The sequence below is a fragment of the Mobula hypostoma genome, chromosome 18, assembly GCF_963921235.1.
Source record: "Mobula hypostoma chromosome 18, sMobHyp1.1, whole genome shotgun sequence".
Lineage (NCBI taxonomy): Eukaryota > Metazoa > Chordata > Chondrichthyes > Myliobatiformes > Myliobatidae > Mobula > Mobula hypostoma.
This window is the reverse complement of record NC_086114.1, coordinates 41023078-41044500: the sequence shown is the minus strand read 5'-3', so window position 1 is coordinate 41044500 and position 21423 is coordinate 41023078. Positions and strand designations below refer to the sequence as shown.

Here is a 21423-nt window from a genome sequence, read left to right as displayed (position 1 = left end):
TGAATTGCAAAGGGATTTTGTGCAGCACTACAGGCTCAGAAAGATTTAGTGCAGCAAAAGAAAGCTACAAGAATGAAAATTAACTCTATAAATCAACTGCACTTTATGCCTCAACAAATTTATTAAAATGTATAGCTGAATGCTACATACTAATAGTCTGGATCACTACATTACATTTTTGATGCCAGAGAAGTAAAATGAATATTTTACATTGTGTAAGTTTGTGATATCAGTTTGAATATCTAATGCCGTAAATTGAGTTCAGTGCTTATCTACCAAGTGGGTGCTGGATTTGAATTTCCTAGCTGTAATCAAATAGGCAGAGCCAGAGTGAGAACAAGCATGATTGTGGTGCAAAGACTTAAGGCCCCAGGGCTGCAGTACCTTTACCAAATACATCTGCATGTTGTTTCCCATATCCTGTCCCAGAGGTTAGATTGGACTTCTCAACTTTATTTCAAGTATAATCTTTCAATTTGACTGCACTGATTTTGATGATATATGATCCATCTCAGAGAGTTGTAAATGGAAACCCATCACGATATGAACAGTATCAGCTAACATTGACGAACTTGAATCTGGATACAAATATGCTAACCTGCCAGAATATTAAACTGAGATCTTCTCTTACTGCATCAGTAATGCAGACATCTCACCTCTCCCGGAAGTTCCGGGAGTCTCTCGCATATTGATAGTGGCTCCCTGACGCCCGGAAATTATATACAATATCCCGAAAATCAATTTTTTTTGAGAGCGAGAGCGAGCATCCTGATTAGTCTCTCTTCGTGCTAAGTAGACCTATCAGTTTTCTCTGTAGGCGGGCTTTACAGTCGACTTCAAAAATAATGACAGTGTTGCTTGCTGCACTGTTTGCAACAGTGACTTTTCTATTGCCCATGGTGGGTTAAAATGTAAAAGACATGTTGGGGTGAGTTTAACAGGTGTCATTTGTTCATTAGCATAGCTAACATTATTTAAACTGGCTGGTTAACTGCTAAGCAGCTACTCTATTGACGGCCTACGTGATGAGGCCAAACTCCCTGTAAACTTGCTTACAGTTGTAATAGAATAAACAAAATGACTCCATGATAATATAATATAAGTACATATCTTAATGTCACATTTTCTGCATGTACCCAACTTGGTTTACAGATCAGACAAAATCACTAAACAAAGTATTACATACAGCCTTGGAGGTCGATCAGGGGTGGGGGGGGGGGCGGTTGCTGCCTCCCTGAAATGAGTTTTTGCAGGGTGGGATGTCTGGTAATGTAAAAAAAAAGTTTGAAAATTTACTTCTTCCTATTCAATATGTGTCCCTTAACAGGAATTGAAATTGTTTATCTGCTCATTCATTATATTGCAATTTGAAGGACATGGTGAACACAAACTGGCTGTCACATTTCTTTACAATCTGCATACTTCTGTCTTCATTGTTATAAAGGACATGTTTTTTATTTGTTCATTCACTTAGTAATTTATGATGAGCAAGGAGGATGGTTTTGTTTTCTTATTTTAATTATGTTAATATTCTTGTGTCTACAGCTACAGAATGTACAGGAAAAGCCAAACCACTGGGTTCCCATCGTTAATTACAATTTTTTCTGCACCAAACTATTTAGATGTCTATAACAATAAAGGTAAGTTTGAATTGTAACTAAAAGATTTACCTCTTCAATATTTGTGATTTATTAGTCATAGAATATACAATATGGAATTAAGCCCTTCATCCCATCGAGTTCACACCAATCACCAAGCATTCATTTTATCCCATTTTCCCATTTTAATCCCATTTTATTTTCTCCACATTTTCACCAATGCCTCTGCCCACCATCCTCCAATTGTGCCACTCAACTACACCTTAAGGGTACAGCAGCCAATCAACCCACCAACACGCACATTTGTGGGAGGAAACCAAACACCCATAAACCCAAATGGTCACAGGGAAAACCTACAGAGATCCCACACAGCTCTTGGGTCAGGATTGAACCTGGGTCACTGAAGCTGAAGCTGTGCAACTATGCTGTCATTCTTTCCTATTATCCTAATGGCTCATACACTGGGTAATTGTAATCTGTCCACCCCTGACTGAAAAAGTCCAGAGAATATTGAGTCACTGAAGAAACCATTGATGAGTGCCAATTCTGTTGCTTTCCATATGCACATTTTTGGTGATGGAATAGTGATGTGGCTGATTGTTGTTTACTTTTGTTTCATCTGAGACATTAAAGCCAATTGTAGAGTTTTGCGTACCTCTTGTACTAATGAGTTAATTTAGGGATCACTCAGGGAATTAAGCTTTGTGTGACTTTTATCTCATTCAGCATGTTCACTAACAGGCCATTGCAAATGGGGTGAATCAATCTACACTCAATGGCCACTTTGTTTAGGTACACCAGCACACCTCGTTAATGCAGATTAACAGCCAATCATGTAACAGTAATTCAATGCATAAAAACATGTAGACATGTTTGAGAGGTTCAATTTTGTTCAGCTCAAACATCAGAATGGTGAAGAAATGTAATCTAAGTGACTTTGACCGTGGAATAATTATTGGTGCCAAATGGGTGGTTTGATGCTCAAACCATCTCATAATCTGCTGATCTTCTGGGATTTTCACACATAGCACCAGTGATCAGCAGTTCTGTGGGTGAAAACGCTTTGTTAATTGGAGAGGTCAGAGGAGAATGGACAGACTGATTCAAGCTGACAGGAAGGCAACAGTGGTGTGCAGAAGAGCATCTCCTAATGCACAACACATCAAACCTTGATGTGATTCGGTTACAACAGCAGAAGACCATGAATATACATTGAGTGGCCACTTTATTAGGTACAAGAAGTAACTAATAAGGCGATCACTGAATGTATTTAGTGATCTTGATCAAAAAATCTTTTGGTAATAATGTTTCCAGGAAATACTTTACACAGAACTATTGATTACGTCACTTAGAAACTTATTTCCATTTCAGCTGCTGTATTGAAATATGAAAACAATGTGATGAATATTCGACAGTTCAACTGTTCTCCTCATCCCTACTGGTTGCCTAACTTCATGGACGTCTTTACGTGGTCGCTGCCATTTGTCGGGGAAAAAGGTATAGCTATTGAACACTCATTTTGCTAAAGGTAAATTTAAAATATTGACAAAGTAAAATTTGAAGCATGTGATACAGATAGAGTAAGCCTAAATTAAACAAATGTATTTCTCTCGTACAGTAACAGAGATGCTGGTAAACGTCCTCAACATCTGCTCTGACGATGAGCTCATGTCTGAGGGAGACGATGCATTTGACGGTAGGAGAACATCTTGTACTTAGTGGACAACTCGATCAATTTACAATGGGTATTGAATCGTAAGAATCTGAGAAAAGGCCTTTGTGATCAGGGCTATTATTGCAGCGCTTGTTTGCAGTGCCTTTCAGCAATGTGCCAAATACAACATCTGCATTGCTTGGATGGAAGTCAAATGGTCACCTCAGGAAAAATGATTTGCGCTATTTTACATATGTAATGAAAGTTTAAAAAAAACAACACATCTTTCAAAGGATTTCTGAAATTTAAGTGGTTCCTCCAGCCATCTTTCAACAGATTTAGTACCAAAGTTTGGCCAAACTTGTTCCTGCAATTGAAGCAGGAATCTTGCTGGTATATTCAGTGCATATGGATAGTTTTATATTATTTACTATTAGTTCCCCGATTGTTGACCCTGAGCCATCATTTTTAACTCTATATGGTTCTAATTTATTAGAATGGATCTGAAGCATTCTTGTTATGGATGAGTTTCTAGGTTATTTTCATTAGTACTCTACTGATGAATCTCAACACTTGATAGCTCTGGGTAGAACTATTCTTATTGTATGTTTGGGTGAGTTTAAAGCATTCTTACTTGCTATCAGCATGGGCCTTGTGCCATTCATTGGCTATCTGGGTAGGTTTAGTATTATTACTGCAGGATAAGAGATATACTTGATATCTTTTCTATGCATCGTGAACCATTTCTACAAGTTTTCAGTGAGTAATTTTTTAGGTCCTATTAATATTTTTACCACAGCCTTGTCTGGCTGCCAGAAAATTGTATCATTTTTGATTTATTTTATAATATGCATTCGACAGTTTTGTACAATTTCAATAATTGGATGAGGTCATTCTGCTAAATTGATTTATAGGAAACCACTGTCTTCTGTGATGGTGAACTACACAGAATAACTTTGATCTGAGCTATAAGCTGGATCAACTGGTCTGATTTAGGGAATGGTGTAGCTCTGCAGGTGATTTTAATTTTCCTGGATACGGAGAAACAGTAAAAATCAAACAAGAACCTCGCTCATGGTTGCCATCTGGTGACCTCTGCTGGAATATGCATCTCTTGATCCTGAGTTCAGATTTGGCAACATCTCCTTCACGGTTTAATAGACTACAGACAAATAATGGTTGTTGCACGAAGCATGACTACTTGGACAAGGATCAAAGTGCCCAAGTAAATGTTTTCAAGTTAGGAAGGAAGAAAATAGACCGAACAAAGCCCAACTCATTGGCTGAGTTATTATTGTTATGTTATTGACATGAAGGTTTACTTAAAGTGGTTGGGCCAAAGATAATTTGTTTTGAGATTTAAATACCCGCAATATTTAGAAATTCAGTGTACAATTTTAAATTTTCTTTTAAAAAGGCACAGCAGCAGCTCGGAAGGAGATCATTAGGAACAAGATTCGGGCAATTGGTAAAATGGCCAGAGTATTCTCAGTGCTCAGGTGAGCCTGTAACTTGTTTGTCAATTCTTATTTGTTTGTGGCTTTCTTGTCCTCTTTAACTTCTTTAAAACACAACATTTAGATTATCGCTTAGGTCATTTGTCCTAATGGTTTGTGATCAGTAGCAAACAGCCCTTACCACTAACCTCAAAAATAATGGCTCACGAAGTTTAAATTATGTCACATTTTGACATCTACGGATAGGAGGCAGTTCATAAAGGTTTCTGACATCCAGCATCTACATCATTTAAATTTTTTGAATAGTCTTTCAATGTAGAATTCTCACAGATAGCTTGCCAGAAAACAAAATACACATGTGATATCTGAGCACAAAATTGTGATTGGACATGCATGTTCGATTATTTTAAAAGGTGAAATATCATAAACTTGTTATTTTTCATTTTCATTGGAAATGAATCAAAAAGATTTAAAACAGAATATGCTGGCAGTAATTAACAGGTAAAGCAGCATGTGTGGAAAGAGAAATAAATATAATCTACAGTAGAAATGGACAACCAAAAGAGCTAGTTCTTTAAAACAGGAGAATTTGATGGCCAAACAGAAGATGAGGAGTTTGTGTTGGGATTCATTATAACAGCACAGGAGGCCAAAGTTAAAGTGTTAGCAACAAGAAGTTCAAGGTTGCTCCAGAGAATGGAACTCAAGTGATCTTCATGTGTTTCTCTAACATAGAGGTGACCACAAATGTGAGATCAAATTTCAGTAGTTTAGCTATCGTTGCCAAAATTGGGGACCATTTGTTCTTTATGGGCTTTAGTACCAAATTGTGTTTGATCATTGGTGCTTAAATACTTGGTGATATTTTGCTGTGTGGGTAAAATAATGAAATCAGACCCTTAGAAAGAAGTAACATAGAATCAGAGGCTGTAGAATCTTTGCAGGTAGAGTCAACAAACTGCAAGGGTAAAATTACTTTGATGGGAGTTATATACAGGCCTCTGAACTGTAGCAAAGGATGTGGTATACAAATTACAGCAAGAAATAGAAAAGGCCAGTAAAAAGGGTCATGGGGGAGTTTAGTGCACAGGTAGATTGGGGAAATCAGGTTAGCGTTGGATCCCAAGGGAAAGAATTTGTAGAATGCATGCTAGGTGGCTTTTTAGTGCAACTTGTAGTTGAGCCCACAAGGGAAGAAGCAATTCTGTATTGGATATTCTGTAATGAATCGGATTTGATTCAGTAACTTAAGACAGTGATCATAACATTGTAGAATTCAACCTGCAGTTTGAAAGGGAGAAGCTAGAATTGGATGTTTGCTAGTATAGTTGAGTAAAGGTAACTACACAGACATGAGACAGGAGCTGGTTAAAGTTGATTGGAAGGGGACACTAGTATTGATGACAATAAAGCAACAATTGCTATAGTTTCTGGGAGTAACTAGGAAGGCACAGGATCGGTTCATCCAAAAGACGAAGAAGTATTCTAAGGGGAGGATAAGGCAACTGTGGATGACAAGGGAAATCAATGATAGCATAAACAAAAGAGAGCATACAATATGGCAAAAATGAGTGGGGAAATTAGAAGATGGAGAACTTTTAAAAAACAAGAGAAGGCAACTAAAAAAATAATAAGGAGAAAGAAGATGAAAGGAGGTAATCTAGCCAATAACATAAAAGGAGATAGCAAAAATATATTTTTGAAATATATAAAGTGTAAAAGAAAGGCAAGAGTGGTCATCAGACTGCTAGAAAGTGATGCTTGGAGAGGGGGTAATGGGATGGCAGACAAACTGATTAAGTATTTTGCAGTGAACACGAGCAGTATGCTAGAAATTCAAGAGTATCTGAGGCAGAAGTGAGTGTAGTAGCTAGTACTAAGCAGAAGGTGTTTGGTAAACTGAAAGATCTGAAGGTAGATAAGTCAACTGAACCAGATTGACTTTTACCATAGGGTTCTGGAAGAGGTAGCTGAAGAGATTTTGGAGGCAATAGAGGTGATCTTTCAAGAATCATTAGATCCTGTAATGGTTCATGGGGACTGGGAAATTGCAAATGTTGCACCACTCTTTAAGAAGGGAGGGAGGCAAAAGACAGGAAATTACAGACCAGTTAGCTTGACCTCAGTAGTTGGGAAGATGTTAGAGATCATTATTATTATTAAGTTCTGAGGTACTTGGAGGCAGATGATAAAATAGGCCAAATCCAGCATGGTTTCCCTAAGGGGAAATCTAGCCTGACAAATCTGTTGCAATTCTTTGAGGAAGTAGCAAGCAGGATAGACAAAATAGAGTCAATAGATGTTGCTTATTTGGATTTTCAGAAGGCCTTTGATAAGGTGCCACACTTGAGACTGCTGAACAAGATAAGAGTCTAATGCAGGAAAGTTACTTGTATGGACAGAAGATTGGCTGACTGGCAGGAGGCCAAGAGTGGGAATATAGGAGCCTTTTTTGTTTGGCTGCTGGTGACTAATTGTGTTCTGCAGGATAGGTGTTCGCTGCTTTTCATGTTGCATGTTAATGATCTTGATGGTATTGATGGCTTTTTTGGCCAAGTTTGTGGAAGATTGCAGTGTTGAGGAAGCAAGGGGTCTGTAGAAGGACTTGGACGGATTAGGAGAATGGGCAAAAATGTGGCATATGATATACAGTTTAAGGAAGTATATGGTCATGCACTTTGGTAGAAGGAATAAAGCTGTAGACTATATTCTAAATGGGGAGAAGAAACGCAAATGGACTCTGAAGTCCTCGTGCAGGATTTCTTAGTCATAGTCATACTTTATTGATCCCGGGGGAAATTGGTTTAACTTACAGATTGAATTGGTAGTAAGGAAGGTAAGCGTTCATTTCGACTAGAAAACAGTCTCATAACGGAAGGCTGTAATTTTGGAACAGATTAGAAGGAATTTCTTTAGCTAGAGGGTGGTGAATCTGTGAAATTCATTGCCACAGATTGCTGTGGAGGGCAAGTCATTGGATATATTTAAAACAAAGCTTAATAGATTCCTGATTAGTATGGGCATCAATGGCTATGGGGAATGGGCCGGAGAATGGAGTTGAGTGGGAAAATAAATCACCCATGGTAGAATGGGGGAGCAGGCTCGATGAGGTGAATGTCCTAATTCTGCACCTATGTCTTATGGTTTTTAAGGCACTTGGTAGGTGTGTTAACTAATGTAAGGTTGTTCTTTGCAGTTTGTTTACTTTCCATTAATTCTTATGTAGTGTATAGTACTTCCCAAATTGCTAAATGTATTCAAATCAAAGTGATAAAATTTGGTGTTGCAAGGCAATAGCTTCATGAGTGGTTAAACTGTAAGTTGTGACACTGAATGAGAAGATCCTAAGTTTGATCTAAAATAATATAATGATTTCAGTTAATGTTAGCACTGCCTTGTTTAAGGAGCCAGTGTTCATTTGAAGGGTGTTTTTGTTGATCGTTATTTGCCGGCTCATCTGTCTCTGATACATATGGTGAATTTTATGAATTGTATACACTTGATTAACTGTAATTCCAATGAAAACTGTTGAATGAGTGCTTGTTCCAGGATATTAGTTACTTCTGTAACAAAAGGCAAATGACAAAACATCTTCAATAAACATTTTGTAAGAATTTTATTTCCTTTACAATGTACGTTGGTCCTGAGTGCATTCTCAATTATCCATGTTTACAGAGAGGAAAGTGAGAGTGTGTTGACACTGAAGGGATTAACACCAACTGGGATGCTACCGAGTGGCGTGTTGGCAGGAGGACGACAGACTCTACAAAGTGGTAATGATGCATTGCGTCTTCCTGTGCCTCAGGTGGATTGGGGCACGTCTCACTGTTTCACAAGCACAGCACATAATGCTTGTTGGGAATTTGTGATGCTTTTTAGCTCCTGTCTTGGTGGCTGATGAAGTGTAATGTTACATTTAACCCAGGCAGTTTGAATGCACGCTGTGTGAGTATAAATGTGATAGCCATGTTTTCTCACAGAAATGAGTTAGTTCAATCTTCCTAGCTTTTCCTTTTGTTTCAAAGCTGCTTTAGGTTAGAAGCGTTGATATTTTTAGAAATGTTGATTATTTTAGTAGAGTCATCTGGTATGTTGTACTTTTTGATATTCAAATATTTTGAATCTTGTAAATTAAAACCTTTAGAGGCATCTTCTATGTAGACAGGCTCCATAATGTGATCCTTGGAATTAACCAGGTACACACGTGGGAAGCTTTATTTGCTAGTAATATAACCACTTGCAAGTCTAATTCTACTTGCTAAAACTATTTTCATTGTGAATAGTGTATGCTTTACTTGGGAAGGGATAAATAAGGAGCAGTGACCATGGAAAACATGTATTTATATATCTGTGTTATCACATACTCAGTGGTATGACACCAAAGTATTTGTCTTCTGTTCATATTTATGTTAATTGTGTACTAGAGTCTCACTATGCCAACTTGTCTGAATCGCTTTCTGACCTTGTAACATGCCTTTCTTTCTGCAGATAAAGCTGTCATCTTTGATTCTGTCCATCAGTGTTAGGTGTGGATACATGTCTGTGTAATTTTGTCAGAAGCATCTTTGCCGGAAATGTTGTGCAGTTTGTATGTTAATGACTTATGTTTACACTTTAGATGGTTGCTTGTGCCAGAGTGAGTGTTTGAAATTCTGCTCAAATCTTTTAAGGCTCTATTTCAATGGAAATGGGAAGAAACTCATTCTAACTTGTGATTACGCTTCATTAAATTGTGCAGAATTGTTTTATTTCAAAATAAAAATACTCTATGCAACTCCAAAAATAAACTGGTTTGATTCAAGTACTTTGCAACACCAGAAGGGGAGGGCTGCTTTCAGAATATTTCACGTTCACTTCAACATATTTCAGGATAAGGCCATATTGCTTTGAAACATGGCCTTTGGCCCCCATAACCGTGCTGATAATCAATTACACTTTTCCCAGCAGCACTTAGTCTTCTATACTATTGTGTTTCATCTGCTCAGCAAAATCCTTAAATGCTGTGAGAATATCTGTATCACCTCCTTGTACAGTGCATTCCAATTTCCACCATTCTCTGGGTGGAAAATTTCCTCTGAAATCCTCTTTAAATCTTTTATCCCTTACTAAATTGTGGTCACTTAAGATCTTGATTAATTCATCCAGCCCCATATACAGATTGCCTGTGGTTATCAATGCCACTGTCAAGGGGAAAAGTTTGTCGCTATCTGTGCCACTCTTAATTTTAAATACTCACTCAGGTTTCCCCTCAGCTTTCCTTGGTCTAAGGAAAATAAATTCAGCCTAGCCAGTCTCTCCTCATTGGTGCAACATTTCATCCCTGGTAAATTCCTCTGTACCCTCTCATGTAATCATATCCTACTGTAATCATGTGTGCTGACCAGAACTGTACACAGAACTGCACTGATGTCTGTTCATAAAATATCTGTCCTATATACCTTTAGGGACCTTGGACATAGAGACCATGGTCTCTTTGTTTTTCAGTACTTTGTCAGGTCCTCTAATTTATTGTGCATGGCTTACACCTCTAAATGCATTGCCTCACATTTTTCGGAATTAACTTTTACCTGCCATTTCTTTGTTCCTCCTACTAACTGATAAATATTTTACTACAGCTGATGATTAACCATCTCGTTATATGCCATTAGGAAATTTATTCATCATACCTCATATATTCACATTCAGGTCATTAAAGTATATAACAAAAAGCAGAGATCACAGCATAAATCCCTGTAATACAGGTTTTTAATGGCAAAAACAACCTTCCACCGTTACCCTATGTCTCTAAACACCAAGCTACCAATTTTGGATTCAGTTTACTAAATTATCCTGAATTCCATAACCTAATACCCTATTATATTTTACACTACTGTTTGCCTACATATCTGCTCCCCTATATTGTGCTGACTTTTGGATGCCTGTAATACATCCCCTGCAATGTGATTAATTTCTCTTGGTTTCTAACCTCCATCCACACTGCCTCATTTGAGGAGCCTTATATAATATCCTCCCTTCTTATAGGACTCTTCGATTAATATTGCAATGACATCTCCTTTACATCCATGCTCCCATCACGTCTGAAGATTTTCTACCCCCGAAATGCTGAATTCTGGTTCTGCTCATCTTTGTGATAGCTGCAAAATCATATTCCCATGTGTTAATTGGTTCACTTTTACTTATTTATTTGACTTTTTGCATTAAAATTATCAAAGTTTAGACTTTCTTTCCTCCCATTTGCCTCGTCAAGTATTTTTATGTTCTGACTTAGTTTTCTTTCTACATTTGGCTGTTTCTCACCCCTACTGTCCTCCTCCTGAGTCCCATTCCCATTCATATGTCAACGTATGCAAGTGTGTGCATGTGTATAGCATTTTAGAAGATATTCTGTGTCAATATGTTAAATTAAGCTAATCATGTCTTTCCATTATGCCTTTATTTGATATTACAGTATCTGCGTCTTACGTCTCTTGTGAAATAAGTGTTGTGAAATCCTCAATGTGAAACAAAAAAAAAAGATCTCTCTCATTCTTGAGTTATTCATGTCTGGTGACACCCTTGTTATTGATTCACCAAGCAGTGATGTCTGTTATTCTTCCTTCATCATTTCTTAAAATTGTGTTAAAACATTTTCTTTGGGCTTTTCTGTTTGACTGCAAAATAAAATTTGTTTTTGGAGTTATTTTTGCAATGACGATATTATCCTTACAGTAAGTTATCCAAAATTGTCCAGTACTTGGGTTTAGTTATGTGCTAGCACTGAATAAAAATTGACTTTCCCTTGTATTTCCTTTTCTCCCTATTTACCTTTTAAATATCTATGCATCAGTTCTGTTTCTGCCATTGTTTTGTTTTCTCAAAATCTATTGGTTCCAGGCTCATCTCCACCTTTAATTTTAGCAGAATGCAATGTCTTTACACTTTGTATCAATAAATTTGATCATCAGTTCATGTATACCTTGGCCAAGATTAACAAGATATATTAATAACATTTGCCCCCATTTTATTTCCTGGCTATTGTATCCTGCTATTTGGGTGGGAGGAAAAACAACTTTTGACTTTGCTCTTCTTTCAAACCTTCTGTTGGAATAGCCAAGCACCCTGAAGATTGAAAAGCCACAATTTTATTGCATGCCTTTGAAGTGGCACATATTTAAATGTCTTGGAAATTCATATTGTCACATTCAGTTATGCGCTTTGGTTTCTCCAAAAGTACATTAAATTTATGGTATTTTCTACTTTTCACAAGCATTGCCAACTGTCATTGCTGTTTGTTTTACTTAATTATTTACTGATATACTCAATTTTTATGGGTTTTCAATCTTTAATTACAGCCAAGGTAAGTTTAACTATACAATTAGTGGTGTGATCCCTTGTTTTATTTAGAGATGCAGCATGGAGCAGGCCCTTCTAGCCCACTGAGCCACGCCACAGAGCAACCCACCGATTTAATCCCTAACCTGATCACAGGCCAATTTATAATGACCAATTAACCTACTACCCGGTACACCTTTGTAATGTGGGAGGAAACCCACACACACATGAGAAGAATGTACAAACTTTCTTACAGAGGAGGCCAGAATTGAACTCCAGACTCCAGTGCCCTGGATTTAATAGTATTGTGCTAACTGATGGCACTGTATTTCTACTGTATATACGTATATTGTGTATTTTTGCACTTGAGTACTGAATAAGTACTTAACTAAATGCTACACAACCTAAAGTTATTTTCACGTACATTTGATTTTTTTGATAAGAAAGTTTTAAACAAAAATCTTGACTATGGCATTGATGCCTTAATCCTTTGAATTTTCCATTTCCTATAGAAATTACAATGTGCCATCATAAATTGCTAAAGTCCTCGTGATCAGATTTTCTTCGTATATTGCACATAGTAGGCTTTCTGGAGATAAAAATCTTTTGATGATATACTGCTCATTTAGCAATGTAAGTTTTAATTTCAGACCCTATTTCTTGCAATTTTTTTTATTAAAAGAGAATAGGTAGACTTTATATTAAAAAAAAACAAAATTTGTTCTGGAAGCATAAAGATGCTGGATGCTGCTCAGTGTTAGGAAAGATACTAACAGCCTTAAAGGAGCTGAATTTTGACCTGCATTTATATGTATCATTGTTGCCAGATGCCCAGTAAGTGCAGAGTATATTTACTCAGTTGACCCATGCAGTCTCTTAATTATGGTATAACTTGGAAGTGTTGGCATTTTATTTACCTCAACATTTGAACTGAATATCGTAGGGCTGAAATTAGATTTTGAAGATATTCCCCAAATGTGCTTAAGTATGTTGAGTACATTCTTGCACCTGAATCACAAAGCTGTGGGCATAGGAAATTGAATTTAACATAAGCTTGTTCTAAATGATCTGGTCCTTCTCATGCTGCCACTTAATTTCTTCAAAAATCAGCATCATCTTTCACATTGTCTTTCTGGTGCCCCCTCCTCCACACCTAGATCAGATTGTATTGGAAGGTCCAAGAGGAAATAAGTTTGACAGACTATTCTTTCATTCAAAAATGTTGCCCATGCTCCTCATCATTTTGCATGGTTCATTTATTTCACCAATCAAACTTGTAAGCCACATTTCAGAGTCTTGTTTGTCTGCTATTTCCCAGTAAATATTAGCTGGTTAAGCCTGACTAATGAAGGACATTCCTGCTGGCAAGTGCACACAGTGAACTTCACAGGACATTCCACTATTTGCCATTGATTTCAATTGGAGCTGAGCTAAAGCAGCTTTAAAACTGACACAGGAGCAGCTTAAACATAATCCATGAAACTGAGATACAGCTTAGGATACACGGGGACACATCATTAGTGATGTAACCTGAGATCGTTGGGTGTTTTGGGTCTTTCAACATCAGGCACCCTCGTCCAGGTAACCCAGACTGGGTTGATCAGACTTTGGCTTGTGACTCAGCAGCACTGGAACGTACTAAGAAATAATTTTGCATTTTTCTCTTCAGATGTCATATAAGGAAGTTGCCTGGAAATATTTTCTTAAAATCTGTTACATTACTTTCATTATCTGCTGAAGCAATATTGATCAATGCAACAACACCATGAAGCTCATCTCATAGACAAGTTCTTGCTGGGACTGCAAGTGGTCTGGCTTAGGTTTTTAACAGTTACCAAGAATGAAATGGTGACCAATAAAAATAGTTTATAGTAGGGACAAAGATAATCACCAGTGAACTTCTCAGAATCTAGTTGGAAAGCACTTCTTCTTACCCATTTGATGTTAGGGTCAAGCAGAGTGACAAACCAGACATTACAATGTCCGTAGAGCTGTGGTGAAATAGATCAATGTGTCTTGACCATATATGTGGAAACTGATGTGGTAATTCTAGATAATACCACTGAGAAGGCTCGTGCAGTTGAGAAATAGAAGTGATTCTTGTAGATTCCTGTAGGCTCAGAATAGAGTCAAGCAAGAATAGCTCCTTCCAATGGACTACTGGAGATGAAGTGTCAGTTGTACTGCCTATAATCTTCAATACAGGTAGACTGTATCAGAGCAACACACACAAAATGTTCGAGGAATTCAGCAGGCCAGGCAGCATCAATGGAAAAGAGTAAACAGTTGATGCTTCAGGCTGAGACCCTTTCTAAGGACTATAAAAAAAAATATGAGAAGTAGAGCAAGAAGGCAGAGGGAGGGGAGGAAGAAGTACAAGATTGCAGGTGATAGGTGAAACCGGGGGAGGAGTGAAGTAGCTAGGAAGTTGATTGGTCAAAGAGATAAAGGGATAGAGAAGGGGGAACCTGAGAGGACAGAAGAGCATGGACGAAAGGGAAGGCGGAGGGGCACCAGTGGGTAGTGATGGGCAGGTAAGGAGATAAGGTGAGAGAAGGAAATGGAGGGGTGGGGGATGGTGAAGGGGTTGGAGGCAATTATCAGAAATTCAAGAAATAGATGTTCATGCCATCACGTTGGGGGGTACCCAGACAGAATATAAGGTGTTACTCCTTCAACCTGAGTGTGGCCTCATCGCAGCAGTAGAGAAGGCTGTAGATTGTTATGTTGGAATGGGAATGGGAAGTAGAATTCAAATGGGTGGCCACCGGGAGATCCTGCTTTTACTTGCAGACAGAGTGTAGGTGCTTGGCAAAGAGGTCTCCCAATCTACGTCAGGTCTCACCAATATACAGAAGGCCACACTGAGATAGTCAGATACAGTAGATGACCACAACAGACTCACACATGAAGTAGTGAGTGGTAGTGAGGATGGAGGTGTGTGGGGCAGGTATGGCACTTGTTCTGCTTGTACGGTTAAGTGCCAGGAGGGAGATCAGTGGGGAGGGGTGAATGGACAAGGGAGTAGAGTAGAGAGCGATCCCTACAGAAAGTGAGGGGGTGGAGGGAAGATGTGCTTGCTGGTGGGATCCCATTGGAAATGGCGGAAGTTGCAGAGACACGGGATCTCCTGGTGGCCACCCATTCTAATTCTACTTCTGTTCCCATTCCAACCTGTCAGTCCGTGGCCTCCTCTATTGCTGCAATGAGGCCACATTCAGGATGGAGGAGCAACACCTTATATTCTGTCTGGGTAGCCTCCAAACTGATGGCATAAACATTGATTTCTTGAACTTCTGGTAATCCCCCCCCCCCCCTTTTACCATTATCCCATTCCTGTCTCCCCCTCTCACCTGCCATTGCCTCTCTCTAGTGCTGCTCCCCCTTCTCAGGCCTTTTTGTCTCTATCACCTATCAACTTCCCAGCTTGTTACTTCAGCCCTGCCCCCCCACTCCCGGTTTTACTGGTCACCTGCCATCTTGTACTTTTTCCTCCCCTCATTCCACCTTTTTTTCCAGCCCTGATGAAGGATCTTGGCCTGAATTGCGGACTGTTTACTCTTTTCTATAGATGCTGTCTGGCCTGCTGATTTCCTCCAGCATTTTGTGTGTGTTGCTTGGATTTCCAGCATTTGCAGATTTTCTCGTGTTTGCGATACTGTGTCAGAGACGAGGCGCGAGTCAGAGGAAGAGGGGTATTATTTTCCAGAGACATACTTTAATCAAGATCTTCTTCAATATTGTCACAGGCAGATCTTATTTGGGATGGGATCAATTCAAAAGTCACATTACAAGAAAGATTCAAACAGATGAGAGGTAATGCTGTGTTCAAGGCTTTGCATTGGAAGGAAGCTTAGAACTAGGAGAAGAGTTTTCAAGGCCTGAAGAGCCAAGAATTTTTGGAAGAGAGTGATGAAGCCAGTTTTCAGCTAGATAGGTGCTATTGAGTTGTGGAATGGTACTTGAAGTGAGAGAATAATTTTTGAGATGGTTTCCAGGCCGGGAAATAACGGATAAGCAGTGTGTTCATAATATGGTTGGTGAATAGCTGGAGATGTTGTTCTCAGAGTACATACAACAGGAGCAACTGTACTATTCCTTTCAGCTCAGTGACCCAGCAGAATTAATTGTAAGCTCCTCATCCGCACATCTGCTCATAGCTTTATCTTGTTAAAACAGTAGTGATGTTTAGTATTCTGTATCACCAGTCCTCTAGCATCAATTTCATGTTTATACCCCCCCTCCCCCCCACGGCTTCTTTGAACTATGGATATGCACTTTTATTCAATGTTTCCCTTCATTAAACTTCCTTCCTTAATTTCAGAAACATATAATTTCCCCCACCCTCTATGCTTTTTTATAAACATATGAATGTACAAATTAGAAGCAGGACTAGGCCACTCGAGTCCCTCGGACCTCATGGCTGATCTGATTGTACTATCACCCCGAGTTCCCAACTAACCATGATAACCTTTACCCTTTGTGAATTGTGTTCATCTATCTCTACTTAAAATGTTTAGTGACAAACCAGCACAGTGATGCAGCTAGTAGAGCTGCTGCTTCATAAACCCTGGGACTTGGGGTCAGTCCTGATCTTGGGTGCTGTTGTGTGGAGTTTATTCGGGTGACTGCCCAGGTTCCCTCACAAAATAAATGTGGGTTGGTAAGTTCATTGGCTGCTGTGAATTGCCCCGATGCACAGGTTAGTAGAACCTGGGAGAAGTTGATGAGAATGTAAGGAATACAACAAGTAGGATTAGTGTAAATGGTTGGAGCAGATTTAGTGGACTAAAGGGCTAGTGTCTGTGCTGTATTCCTTTGTGACTATGACTTTCCTTCCCCCACCCTGAGAGAAAATAAATTACAAAGACTCACAGTGCTCCGATTAAAAATAATCTCCCATATCTTCCTTAAAAGGGGAACCCTTTATTGTGACACAGTGCCTCCTAGTTCTAGTTTCACCCAAAAGATGAAGTATCCACTTCACATTCATTCTGATGGTACTGCTCAAGACATTGTGTATTCAGTTAATCTAGGCTCCAATAGGTAGAAGTCTAACCTGTTCAATACCTCATTAGCCAAGCTGCCCATTCTTGGTATTAATTAATTAAACCTATGTGGAACTGCTTCCAAAGCATGAACCTTCTTTCTCAAAGAAGAAAGCCAATACTTCGTGCTATGATTTTTTTTCATCTCTATTTAGGCAATGCAGAACTTTTAAGTTCAGTATTGCAGTTTAAAAGTGTCTAGTTTATTTTATCATAAAATATTCTTAATAAACTATTAATTTGCTTAACCAAAAGGTTATTGGAAATACATTATTTGAGGATTGACTGAAAATTTGTTTTTACAAATCAAAGTTTGAAATAATCCTTTGATCCACAGCACATTCCTTTTGAAACTTGGCTGATCACTATGGATTGCAAGAAATTGTAACTTTGAAGGACAGAATTGAAGCCCGAATACTGTGCTGTATATTTTAGATTATAACAGTGAGTGTCAGCTCATGTGCTGATCATAGGGGCTCCTTGCATCCCAGAAGCTCAGTGACTTGTATTTAATTTCTTAACGATCAAGGAGAGAGCAACAATTGTTTTTGAAATTCTGTGCTACAGTAGAGAGAAAGTAGAACTCTATAGACTATGGAGATAAAGTGATAGGGTTCTGTTGCTTTTCAGACAGCATGTTCTGAAATTCAACTACAGCTGAGCTTGTGCCTTGTTTTCATGGTAATGAAGTGTGATGGCAGTGTCTGTAAATAAATGACATAACGTTCATGATAAGGTGTTTGAGAAATCATTTGCCCTTTTGTGTTTATTTGAATAATTTAAGAAGTGAGATGAGCAAAGCTTTGCAAAACCTGGGAGTAAAATGATGTGATCCTGTTGGTTGAGAATTGTTTCATTGTACTTCATGTCTGGAAATGATGAACAGAGGGGAGTCAGTGGGCATGTGAGAATGAATAGATTACAGGGAAATAAATAAATAGAGTGCGGGGTTGACAAGATTACGCTGAAAACTGGCGTAGACTGAAATGTGGTTGTTGGTTGCTTGAAAGTATTGTAAGATTGAGTTAGGTATTTAGCTTATCTTCTAAACATAGCTATTTTACAAAATTTCTCTGATGTGCCTCAATATTGTTTTTCCTAATGACTAGCTGACCTATAGCTCTGGAATGCCCAGGATTTATTGTAGGGTTATACAATCAAGTTTGTGCTCCTGCTTTTTAGGAATCACAATTTAGAATTTGAACCCTAGGTTGATAAAGATCAGGATTGGCTTTGATTCCTTCCCTATCATCAACCGACCAGTCAAAATTTCTTGTTCACCTATGACTTTTGCTAAGATTGAGTAATCTTAAATGGCTGTCACCCATGGAGCTCAAGATTTAATCCCTTCCTGTAAAATTGGTAGATTAAAATGCAAAAAGAAAATTAGTGTAAATATCTTGGCATCATTTGTTGATTTAAAAAAGAATTTCCATTACTGTTGGACAGTATCAAAATCTGTAGTTTCAGCTTCAATAATTCTTTCAGCAGGAAATGAACAAGCTCATAAAAGATCACTAATATGAGAAGTTATTGATTTCAGGAAGCCTGCTGAGTGTATATTTATATTATACTTATTATGCATGTTTATATAATCTAGTAGGGCAGAGGAGTGCTACCACCTGCAGGCTCCCTTCCAAATTGCACACAGTTCTGATTTTTGAATCGTCGTTCATTGCTGGGTCTAAAACCTAGAGCTCTGTATCTAAAGCAATGCTTCTGCAGTGGTTCAAGGGGGCAGATAGTACAACCCTCTCAAAGACACTTAGAAGTAGACAAAAAAAAACAAAACTTCCCATAAATGAAAGTAATGTTTTAACCCTGCTGTGTTTTACTTTTTCTGAATGATGATAACTTTCATTTATCAATAATTTCTTGGCACACTATAAAAGTAAATGGTAGAAACCCAAAAGAAAACATGGATTCACTAAATAGCTTGCTGTTCTATTATGTAAAAATAAAACTTTTTGTTCCTAAAGCATCGAAAGTGTAAAAGCAATTTCCATGTTGAAATTAGTACAGTGGATCTTCTAACACACCCGATACATAAGGATCTCCATTGCTTGTTGGAAAAGGGACAAGTATTTTATAAGAATTGTATTCATGTGTCCTTACATTAGTATTGTTGAAGAAGTTTACTTGGGAGAATATGTATACAGTGCAATATTGAAATGTGTGGAGACCTTGCTGTCCGCGCGCGCGCACACACACATACATACATACATACATACACACACACACACACACACACACACACACACACACACACACTTAATGAATGGACAAGTTGATAAGGTAGATACAACATGGTTTGAATTACTTAGTTTCTTAAATTCAATAGACCATAAAAGCAAGCATTATATAAGAACTTTATAAATTTTCTGGCTAAGCTTTAATTGTCAGCACTGCACTCAATGGAAGAAGTGAAGGATAATTACTAGAGAAGATAGATGTGTTTTATGAGAAGCTGAACAGGGAAGTTCAAGTTATGAGCTGATTCATTAATTTTTTTCAGTATGATGAAAGATATGAGTAGTTTGTTAAGTAGATCATTAGCTGGAGATTTGTATTCATTATCTTTGGTAGTACTAGAGGTGAGTTGAGATATATTTGCAATAATGCAGGAGTTTGAAGATTTTGACCAAATAGTCGATGGAAGCTGATTCTGTAAATTTTTGCAAGGCAATTGGAGAGCTACTTAATGAGAAATATTCATGGTAATGGAAAATAATTTGTTATTTATAATAAAAACAAAATATTGAATGTCAAAATGAGGCAATGGTGGTAATAACAACTGCAAAGAGGTTATCAAGGCATATCTGGTGGCTTGTTATTTGCAACTTATCTGTCTGGGGAAGATGTAAATAGGAGGTGAACAAGGACAGAGGAGAGGGAAACAATGTTGGAAACTGAGTTACATAGCGTTGTAGTTGCTGGAAATTTTTTCATAAGGGAGAATGTTGCAAATACCCAGCAGGTCCAGCAGCATCTGTGGAGGGAGAAAACCAAATTTAACATAATAGGTTGATAATCTTTCATTAAACCTGCCAATTCTCATACAGGCTGGAAAAGTTAATTGTATGAAATTGTTGAATTTAATAATGTTGACTACATTAGCATTCCGAGATGAAAAATTTAGGAAGCTCCACGTGAAGCAACAGTTCTCTTGTATTGCCTCCAATTTACTTTGCCACATTTGGTACTCATGATCAACAGCAACAACCTGTCACTGAACGCCAAAGAGCTGATTATTGACTGCAGAAGGAAGAAGCCGGGGGTCTATGAGCCAGTCTTCATCAGGGATCAGAGGGGGAGAGAATCAGAGCCAGAACCAGGTTTAATATTCACTGTCATATGTCACGAAATTTGTTGACTCTGTGGCCACAGTATAATACAGTGTATAATAATAGAGAAAAAATGTGAATTACAGAAGGTGTGTGTATATAATAGTTAAATAAGTAGTGCAAAAATAGAGATAAAACAAGTAGTGAGGTAGTGTTCATGCATTCAATGTTCATTCAGAAATCAGATGTCAGAGGAGAAGAAGCAATTTCGGAATTGTTGGGTGAGAATGAGAACAAGGCATGACCTGGTTGATAGGGGTCCTTAATGATGGATGTCGCCTTTTTGAGGCATCGCTCCTTGAAGTCCTGGATACTATGGAGGCTAGTGCTCATGATGGAGCTGACTAAGTTTACAACTCTCTGCAGCTTACTGTGCAGTAAGTGCCCCCCCCCCCCACACACACACACACACACACCATACCAGGCGGTGATGTGGCCAGTTGGAATGCCCTTCATGGTACATCTGGAGAAACTTCTGTGTTATTAGCGACCTACTAAATATTCTCAAACTCAAAGGTTTCAAAGGTGCATTTAATGTCAGAGAAATGTATACAATATACATACACATCCTGAAATGCTTTTTCTTTGCAACCATCCATGAAAACAGAGGAGTGCCCCCAAAGAAAGAATGATTAGGACCCCAAAGTCCTGCCCCCAGCTCCCCTCCTTCCTGTGCATGAGTGGCAGCAAGCAACGACCCCCGCCACCCCCACCAGCAAAAAAAAAATGCATCGCCATCCACCACCGAGCACTCAAGCGTGCAGCAAAGCAACAGCAAAGACATGGACTTGCAATACCCCAAAAATTACTTGTTCACCTGGTATTCGACATACAGCAGGCTCTCTCTCTCCCTAATAAGGGAGAAAGAGGTGTCTCTGTTTCACAGTGAGAGGGGAAACATAAAAAACAGCTCACTGATTTACAATGTTAAAAGTCCGTTGCTTTGCTTTTTCCGAGCTCTGTGTCCAAAGATCTCAGGTCTCTGGGCACACAGCTGTAGATCTTCCGACT

The 21423-nt window shown here is 38.4% G+C and overlaps 1 protein-coding gene across 2 annotated transcripts in view; it reads left to right on the top strand.

Moving 5' to 3' along the window:
* LOC134358500 (serine/threonine-protein phosphatase 2B catalytic subunit beta isoform) overlaps nucleotides 1–21423 on the top strand; it is a 113676-nt gene that overhangs the window by 76113 nt on the left and 16140 nt on the right. For both annotated transcript variants that reach the window (XM_063070787.1, XM_063070788.1), the window contains exons 8-12: nucleotides 1546–1640; nucleotides 2970–3095; nucleotides 3217–3294; nucleotides 4670–4751; nucleotides 8385–8482. In XM_063070787.1, the coding sequence (XP_062926857.1) occupies nucleotides 1546–1640; nucleotides 2970–3095; nucleotides 3217–3294; nucleotides 4670–4751; nucleotides 8385–8482 (479 nt within the window). The remainder of the gene's footprint in view (nucleotides 1–1545; nucleotides 1641–2969; nucleotides 3096–3216; nucleotides 3295–4669; nucleotides 4752–8384; nucleotides 8483–21423) is intronic.